A 9,728-nucleotide genomic window follows, 5' to 3' on the forward strand; every position below is an offset into this window, starting at 1 on the left:
CAATAACTTTTGCAGTCCAATTTCTCCTGTTACCCTTGGAAAAACAAAAAAAAAAAATTGGACCTGAAGTACTTTTTTTGTGAAAAAAAAAGTTAAATGTTCATTTTTTTTTTTAAAACATTCAAAAAATTCCTGTGAAGCACCTGAAGGGTTAATAAATTTCTGGGTATTTTCTATCATATAGAGCCCTCAAAGTGACTTCAAATGTGATGTGGTCCCTAAAAATAAAATGGTGTTACAAAAATGAGAAATCGCTGGTCGACTTTTAACCGTTATAACTTTCTAACAAAAAAAATTTTTGGTTCCAAAATTGTGCTGATGTAATGTAAACATGTGGGAAATGTTACTTACTAAGTTTTTTGTGTGCTGTATCTCTCTGATTTAAGGGCATAAAAATTCAAAGTTGGAAAATTGCGAAATTTTCTCCAAATTTCCATTTTTTCCACAAATAAACGCAAGTTATTTGAATGAAATTTTACCACTAACATGAAGTACAATATGTCACGAGGAAGCAATGTCAGAATCACTGGTATCCATGGAAGCGTTTCAGAGTTATTACCTCATAAAGGGACAGTGGACAGAATTGTAAAAATTGGCCCGGTCATGAACGTGCAAACCACCCTTGGGGGTAAAGGTCTGAAACCTTGGTCAAAGTTATCTGAGCACACAAATCTCCAAGGGTGCTCAATCTTTTGCATCAGTCCACATTTTTAAAATATATAAAAAAAAAAAAAAGTCATTTTTGACATAAAAAGTTCACTCTTTAGTTATTTTTTATCTTGAAAGTAGGGCATTTAAAGGTAAGGTGCTACGTTTTTATATTATTTAAAAAAAAAAAAAAGTTACAAAACATTCTTTAATCCAATGTTGTACTGAATTGGGTTTCTGCTTTTTTTCTTAAATTATTTTTTAATACAGCCACTGGGGGCTGCCCAATTGACAGCTGTATGTGTAGCCAGGCACCATTTTATTATAGCCCAGCACTATCCTCTGAGCTCAACTTATCCTCTATCACCAGGACCTGTAACCAGAAGTTGTACTGTTCACTTCCAGGATAACAGGTCCCGTGTTGTGAGGAGGAAAAGCCATAGAAGATCGGAGAAGCTGTTGAGGCTAGAGAAGGTGAATAGAAGATAGCGGCGAGTACCAGGAGCAGTGTGAACCAGAGTAGTGGCGAGTACCGTGAGCAGCATGGATCAGAGGAGTGGTAAGTACTGGGAGCGGTGTGAAATGGAAGAGCGGCGAGTATCAGGGAGCGGCGTAGACCAGAGAAATGATGATTACCAGGAGCGGCGTGGACCGGGAGCAACATGGAGTGGCAAGTTCAGCGAGCGACGTCGACCGAAGGAGCAGTAAGTACCGGGAGCATCGTGAAACGGAAGAGTAGCGAGTATTGGGAGTGGCGTAGACCGGAGGAGTGTCGATTACCAGAAGCAGCTTAGACCGAAGGAGTGGCGAGTACCTGGAGTGGCGTGAACTGAAAAAGCGGTGTGAACCGAAGGAGCTGTGAGTACCGGAAGCGCCGTAAAATCGGCAGAGCGGCGAATATCAGGAGCAGCGAGTAATGGGAGCGACATGAACCAAAGGAGCGGCGAATACCGGGAGCGGCGTGAACCGGAAGAGCGGCGAGTATCGGCAAGTACCAGAAGCATTAACCGGATGAGCAGCGAGTACAGGAAGCTCAGGGTGAAACGAAGGAGCAGCAAGTATCGGGAGCGGCGTGAACAAGAGGAGCAGCATGCACCAGAGGAACGGCGAGCATCGGGAGCGGCAAAAAAAAGAGAAAGGATCGACCAGCTGGATAGGATAAGAAAACTTCTCCTTTATTTCATATCATTAAAATGAGTCCAGACAGGTTAAGAACAAGAAGACATTGACGCGTTTCTGGCCGAAGCCAGAATATTCTATGACTAAGGGCTTCTGCCAAAAACGCGTCAGAATGTCTTGTTCTTAACCTGTCTGGGCTCATTTTAATTATATGAAAGGAGAAGTTTTTTATTCATATCCAGCTGGTCGATCCTTCTCTTTTTTTGCTCACATCCGGTGGTCAGATGGACTTTGGATCCCAGCTGCAACATTGGAGGCTACCTACTATTCACACGGTGAGGCTCATTTCCCTTTTGTTTTCTACTGAGTGCGGCTTCGACCGAAGGAGCTGAGAGTACCGGGAACGACATGGATTGGACTAGTGGCAAGTACCAGGAGCGATGTGGAGCAGAGGAGTGGCAAGTACCGGGAGCGGAGTGAACCGGAGGAGCGGCGAAAACCAGGAGCGATGTGGACCAGAGGAATTGCAAGAACCGGAGGAGCGGCGAGTATCGAGAGCGACCTAAACCAGAGGAACGGCAAGTACCGAGAGTGGCATCGTCCAGAGGAGCGGTGTGAACCGGAGGAGCTGCGATTACCGGGAGCAAAGTGGACCGGAGGAGCCGCAAGTACCAGGAGTGGCGTGGTATGGAAGAATGGTGAGTAACGGGAGCAACATGGATCAGAGGAGCAGCGAGTACCGGAAGCGGCGTTAATCGGAGCGGCGAGAACTGGAGAAGCGGGAGCAGCATGATACGGAGGATCGGCGAGTATCGAGAGCGGCGGACAGGACAAGCAGCGAATAGAGAGAACCGCGAGTGGCATGAAACGGAGGAATGGTGTGTATTGGGAGCGGCGTGAAACGGAAAAGCGTGGAGTGCCGGGAGCGACGTAGACTGGAGGAGTGGCAAGTACCGGGAGCGACGTGGACTGGAGAAGCGGTATCGGGAGCAGTGTGGACAGGAGGGGCGAGAACTGGAGAAGCGGTATCGGGAGCAGTGTGGACAGGAGGAGCGGCGAATACCAGGAACGGCGTGATACAGAGGAGCAGCGTGAACCAGATCAGCGTCGACCAGAGTAGCTGAGAGTACAAGGAGCCATGTGGACCAGAGGAGTGGGGGGCATCCAGAGTGGCGTTGACCTGAAGCGAGTACCGGCAGCGGCGTGGACCAAGAGCGAGGAGTATTCGGAGCGGCGTGGACCGTAGGATTGCAACGACAGGTGTGGTGATAGCAGGGGCCACGTGGATAACATCACATTTCAGTTACAGAATGTAGCAGCCTTTCATGAGTACCAGGGCTGCAGTGGAAAATGGTACATGATGGGGGAGACGGATGAAGTATGAGGTGGGGGAGAGGGATGGAATATGAGGTGGGAGACATGGAATATGGGGAGGGGCATGGAATATGAGAGAGGGAGACATCATATTCCATGTCTCACCCCCTCATATTTTTGCCTCTGCACAAAATGCCTAGCCCTTCACCGTGAGCAGCCCTGATATATACCAATGGATGAAGTCACTGCATGCCCCTCCGGTCCATGCTGCTCCCACGATCTTTTCTACTTGCTGCGCCTCTGACCACATTGTGCCTCCGGTTTTTATAGCATGCATATATCACAGTGCAGCCACAAACAAAATGGTGCTGCACGGAGGAAAAAAAAGCATTCCAATATCAGGACCGAAAAAATGGACGTGTGTCATGCGAGTACAATGAGATTTTCACACCTAGCATCCGATTTACATCCGAGTGCATTGCGATTTTAACATGGGCTTTAACATACAGTAATTCTCTGTCATTTACACATCGCTTTCAAACGTGAAAACACATATATATTACAAGAAAAGCCAGCAATTGGTGTGAGCGTACAGTAAAATCACACTGACAGGTTAGAATAGGATATATACACATAGAATTCATATATACCGTATATAGATGTCAGTGACACATATGTATTTATATTGCATAGAGAGAAGAAAAGCTGGTACATCTGCACTGTAAAATCACTGCAGGAACAGCAAAGGCTATGCAGATAGCTGCGGCTAAGTGCCAGAATTGGTGCATCTTTTCTGGGGCGGCTGAGAGCTGATGTTTTTAGCTGGGGGGGCGCAGTATCCATAGCCCCTTTCTAGGCTATTAATATCAGCCCATTGCTTGATTCGAGCACCCGAGTATCTTAGTACTTGCTCATCTCTGATTTTTTTTCCTCAGATTTTATGACTTTTTGCCCAAAAAAAAAGTAATGAAGTTAAATTATTCTGAACATAACTGTACGTGTCAGACCTCCAATAGCACGATTGGAGACTATATAAATAGTGTCCATCCCCAAATACAGAGGCACAGGGGTAAAGATAAAACCTTTATATTGTTTCTCCAAAATACATATATCCAATACAAAAAAAAACACAATAAAGAGGACAACAAAAATCAGAGTACAGATAAGGAGTGCAGCCCTTCGAAAGATGTAAATTATTTCACTGCAGGGTAAAGGCTCAACCAAGGACAATTTAATAAGGAATTGACAAACTTGCGTCGAAACCCCCCAATAATGACAGCAGAGCCCATCGAGAACAGCAGCGCCCCCCTGTGCCAGTCTTCACAAAGTCACGCACCATAGCGTATTCACACCACCCTTGTCAATGCCCTGTTAAATAGGCATCACTGTAAGCCCCGATCCTGGCAAACCAGTCCATCTTTGGGAGAAGACAGAGGCGAAGTCCAGGCAGCCCCTGCACAATGTTCATGGGTAGAAGCAGGGGGACGATGCAGTACGGTGGGATTCTTGATATATAAAAATCTAAGTCTTAAAGAAGTAAAAATTTTAAAGTAGGAAAATCATTTCTTCTGTTTTGGTGGAGGCCTAAAGAGAGAAAAATTACAGTATGAGGTCAGGAGAAAAGGCCGATTACTACACCCCTCACCCAAAAAAAGGTGGCAAACCCCGCACCTGTATACTCCAACCACCACTGCGTGGTCCCTCTCATATGGCTCAAGCGTCAATTGCTCCTGGGGTTTCATGTTTTCTTGCTGCATCTTCTTTACTTCTGAAGCAAACACGGCCTCAGGTGCCGCCGTGGAGTCAATGCAATTTGCCTATAAAGAAAAACCCCAGTAAGAATCATCACTATTACATACATCATACCCCACATACACAGGGGGGCAGTATTATAGTAGTTATATTCTTGTACATAGGGGCAATATTATAATAGCTATATTCTTGTACATAGGAGCAGTATTATAGTAGTTATATTCTTGTACATAGAGGCAGTATTATAGTAGTTATATTCTTGTACATAGGGGCAATATTATAGTAGCTATATTCTTGTACATAGGGGCAGTATTATAGTAGTTATATTCTTGTACATAGAGGCAGTATTATAGTAGTTATATTCTTGTACATAGAGGCAATATTATAGTAGCTATATTCTTGTACATAGAGGCAGTATTATAGTAGTTATATTCTTGTACATAGAGGCAGTATTATAGTAGTTATATTCTTGTACATAGGGGCAATATTATAGTAGCTATATTCTTGTACATAGGGGCAGTATTATAGTAGTTATATTCTTGTACATAGAGGCAGTATTATAGTAGTTATATTCTTGTACATAGGGGCAGTATTATAGTAGTTATATTCTTGTACATAGGGGCAGTATTATAGTAGTTATATTCTTGTACATAGAGGCAGTATTATAGTAGTTATATTCTTGTACATAGAGGCAATATTATAATAGCTATATTCTTGTACATAGGGGCAATATTATAGTAGTTATATTCTTGTACATAGGGGCAATATTATAGTAGCTATATTCTTGTACATAGGGGCAGTATTATAGTAGTTATATTCTTGTACATAGAGGCAGTATTATAGTAGTTATATTCTTGTACATAGGGGCAGTATTATAGTAGTTATATTCTTGTACATAGAGGCAGTATTATAGTAGTTATATTCTTGTACATAGGGGCAGTATTATAGTAGCTATATTCCTGGACATAGGGAGCAGTCTTATAGTACTTATATTCACAGGCGTTAGAGTATATTTTCTGTACGAACCTTTATAGAGATTACAAAATGGCCGCCGTTCTTCAGGAAGTTGTGGGCATTGAGTGCAACAATTCTTGTCTGATCGGGTTGAGCTACATCAGCGAAAATTACGTCGACCATTCCTGGAAGTTGAGAATACGTTATTAGTCTCAATTATGCAGTAATATATGCCTTATGACAAAAACCGTTGCGCACTCTCCCCCAAACTGCGTGTATTTGTGACCTCATTACCGAGCAGCATGCGGTACTTGTGTGGGTGTCTGGCGTCCTCAATCACTGGGATGATGTTTGTACGTTTCTTAGCGACATTAATGAGATCTCGTCCGGATCTGTGTGAGAATTCTACAGCGTAGACCAAACCTTCCTGCCAGAGGAAATGAGATGTTTAATATGACGTGGCGACACCTTGTCCCTTTAAGTCTCCGCTACCCGCCTCACGCAGATGTTGCCTTGCCTCCGCCATCTCCACCCCCCGCAGACGCTCCCCTCGCCTCTGCCATCCCCCCCGCAGACGCTCCCCTCGCCTCTGCCATCCCCCCCGCAGACGCTCCCCTTGCCTCCGCCATCTCCACACCCCGCAGACGCTCCCCTCGCCTCTGCCATCCCCCCCGCAGACGCTCCCCTTGCCTCCGCCATCTCCACACCCCGCAGACGCTCCCCTCGCCTCTGCCATTCCCCCGCAGACGCTCCCCTCGCCTCTGCCATTCCCCCGCAGACGCTCCCCTCGCCTCTGCCATTCCCCCGCAGACGCTCCCCTCGCCTCTGCCATTCCCCCGCAGACGCTCCCCTCGCCTCTGCCATTCCCCCGCAGACGCTCCCCTCGCCTCTGCCATCCCCCCGCAGACGCTCCCCTCGCCTCTGCCATCCCCCCTCGCCTCCGCATCTTCCCCGCAGACGCTCCCTAGCCTCCGCCGTCCCCATTCCCCCCCCCCGCAGACGCTCCCTCGCCTCCGCCGTCCCCATTCCCCCCCCCGCAGACGCTCCCTCGCCTCCGCCGTCCCCCCCTCGCCTCCATCCCCACCTTCCTTGGCAATCCCCTCGCAGACGCTTCCGCACCTCCCCATATAAAGCTTTCACTTACTGGGCCAACTAAATGAGGAAATGAGATGTTTAATATGACGTGGCGACACCTTGTCCCTTTAAGTCTCCGCTACCCGCCTCACGCAGACGTTGCCTTGCCTCCGCCATCTCCACCCCCCGCAGACGCTCCCCTCGCCTCTGCCATCCCCCCGCAGACGCTCCCCTCGCCTCTGCCATCCCCCCTCGCACGCTCCCCTCGCCTCTGCCATCCCCCCTCGCCTCCGCATCTTCCCCGCAGACGCTCCCTCGCCTCCGCCGTCCCCATTCCCCCCCCCGCAGACGCTCCCTCGCCTCCGCCGTCCCCATTCCCCCCCCCGCAGACGCTCCCTCGCCTCCGCCGTCCCCATTCCTCCCCCCCGCAGACGCTCCCTCGCCTCCGCCGTCCCCATTCCCCCCCCCCGCAGACGCTCCCTCGCCTCCGCCGTCCCCATTCCCCCCCCCCCGCAGACGCTCCCTCGCCTCCGCCGTCCCCATTCCCCCCCCCCGCAGACGCTCCCTCGCCTCCGCCGTCCCCCCCGCAGACGCTCCCTCGCCTCCGCCGTCTCCCCCCCCGCAGACGCTCCCTCGCCTCCGCCGTCCCCCCCCAGCAGACGCTCCCTCGCCTCCGCCGTCCCCCCCCGCAGACGCTCCCTCGCCTCCGCCGTCCCCCCCCCGCAGACGCTCCCTCGCCTCCGCCGTCCCCCCCCCCGCCTCCGCCGTCCCCCCCCCCGCAGACGCTCCCTCGCCTCCGCCGTCCCCCCCCCCCGCAGACGCTCCCTCGCCTCCGCCGTCCCCCCCCCCCCCTCGCCTCCATCCCCCCCGCCATCCCCACCTTCCTCGGCAATCCCCTCGCAGACGCTTCCGCACCTCCCCATATAAAGCTTTCACTTACTGGGCCAACTAAATCAGACACGTGGGACACTGTTGTTCCGGAGGCGGCTCCGAGATACAGGACTTTGGATCCAGGTTTTATGTGAATTTGGTCGACACCACCCAGGATGGCTGCTGCGAGCTTTGATCTGAAGGGGTTCCAGGCTCTGTACTCAGTTTTTAATTCTCCGTCCTGAAGAAATGAGAAGATATTTCGTCATTGTCCGGTGAACATCAGCAGGAAATACCACCCCCTCAGGGGCAGCACGAGGTCCTGACTGCCTGCGGTGGCCACTAGGGGGCACTTACTGTTTTTCCCCAGACTACAAACCTCCACAGAGATCCTCTTCTCTCCATACACAGACTCTCCGGGCACCAAGTTCTTGGTCACCAGGGCGTCCTCCTTCCCTCTGCAGATGAAGACTCCTGGAGAAGGAAACAGGCTGAGGCTAAGCACAAATCCTCCCGAACTGACCCCTCCCGAGAGTAAGACCCCGTCCTCACCTTCGTGTCTATGGGGCTCCACAACAACTTTCTTTCCTGCTCCGAATCCCCCTCTCCCTCCGCGTCCTCCTCTGCCTCCTCGAGGACCACCCCTCCCTGGAGATCTAAATCCACCTGCAAAAGCAATAAAATAAGTATATATAAATCAATCCTCACGATGTCGAGTGTCTGCAGCTCTGGCACCACTACCTGGACTATGCACTTACCTCTCCCTCCGCGGTCACCAAAGCCGCCTCTCCCCCGACCTCCGAAGCCTCCTCTCCCGCCGCGGTCACCAAATCCTCCTCCTCCTCTACCACCAAATCCGCCTCTGCCACCGCGGTCTCCAAATCCTCCTCTACCGCCACCTCGACCCCGGTCACCAAATCCTCTGCCGCCTCCTCGGGGACTGAATCCTGCCAGAGAAAGGTATTAAAGGGAATTGGTGGTGGTCCGACACCAGGCAGATCCTCTGACCATAGCACAATAATGGATTAAGACCTTCCCTCCCACACACATGGCGTCCTGCTGGGATTCTCAGCCTCCTGCCTGTGGCTGAGGAGAGTAACTCCCAGCAGATAATGATGTGGATCGGGCAGAGGGATCAGATCCGATGGAGAAGTGCCCGATCCTGCAGGAAGGAGACGTCTCCAGCACTGGGTCCATTCTAACCGAGGTGATGGCGGCTCCTGCATGGAATCATCCGGTCCGTGCCTAACACGGAGCCGCAGGACACAGCTCCGGCCGCCACACTCACCCCAGGCCCCCCTCTCCCTCCCCGGTCCCGGCCGCTCACCTGGCCTCATGTCCGCTGCTCGATGTCTGCGCAACACGTGTCCGCCGCACTCAGAACCTCCCAGCAGCCTCCGCGTAAACAGGAAAAGGAGTATTGACGCATGCGCAGTACGCTACTGCGGCTACAGGAAGTGCGCTGCCACCATGTTTGTTATGGGCGGGTCTCACTTTGCGATTGTTAAAAAGTTCTTTCCATGTTCAAACGATCTTACTTTCTTGTCACACTGCGATTTTTGTCCTCACTATATTCGTCGACCAGCGTGATGGGCGTTGTAGTTCTTGTAGCAGTTCAGAGTCTGGCTGCATTTTCTAGAGAGCCCTTTAAGAGCAGCCATCTTATTGGTTGCCATGAGGAGCTACCTGACTTTCTGTAATTATAATCTGCCAGGTAGTGTCGTCTCCTGTGGGGGTCTCTTCAGGATCAACATATTGCCATGTCCAGTAAATTTCTAAGGGGCGAGAAGAGTCTCCACTCTCCAGCGCTCTGCGGACCCCATAACTGCAGCGCCCAGACCTCCAGTATAAACATTACGCCTCCACCAGGAGCTTTGTGGCCGAGCAGCTGCATGCGGCCGTACATCACCAAGCACAATGCCGAGCATCGGATGGAGTGGGGTAAAGCTGCCATCACTGGACTCTGGAGGAGACGAGTCTGTGTATAGTGATTCCAG

The 9,728-nt window shown here is 50.6% G+C and overlaps 1 protein-coding gene across 1 annotated transcript; it reads right to left on the bottom strand.

Moving 5' to 3' along the window:
* Window positions 1-4,151: 4,151 nt before the first annotated feature.
* FBL (fibrillarin) lies at window positions 4,152-9,215 on the bottom strand. The gene is made up of 9 exons (XM_073570543.1): window positions 9,059-9,215; window positions 8,490-8,678; window positions 8,284-8,397; window positions 8,111-8,205; window positions 7,802-7,972; window positions 6,082-6,214; window positions 5,860-5,972; window positions 4,753-4,898; window positions 4,152-4,665 (listed from the first exon to the last, which is right to left on the bottom strand). Exons 1-9 carry the CDS (start codon window positions 9,066-9,068, stop codon window positions 4,641-4,643), a joined length of 996 nt encoding a protein of 331 aa, XP_073426644.1. The 5' UTR covers window positions 9,069-9,215; the 3' UTR covers window positions 4,152-4,640.
* Between the last annotated feature and the right edge of the window lie 513 nt (window positions 9,216-9,728).

This window comes from Dendrobates tinctorius, unplaced genomic scaffold (assembly GCF_039654945.1).
Source record: "Dendrobates tinctorius isolate UK_male_01 unplaced genomic scaffold, ASM3965494v1 ptg000028l, whole genome shotgun sequence".
In the NCBI taxonomy this organism is placed as follows: domain Eukaryota; kingdom Metazoa; phylum Chordata; class Amphibia; order Anura; family Dendrobatidae; genus Dendrobates; species Dendrobates tinctorius.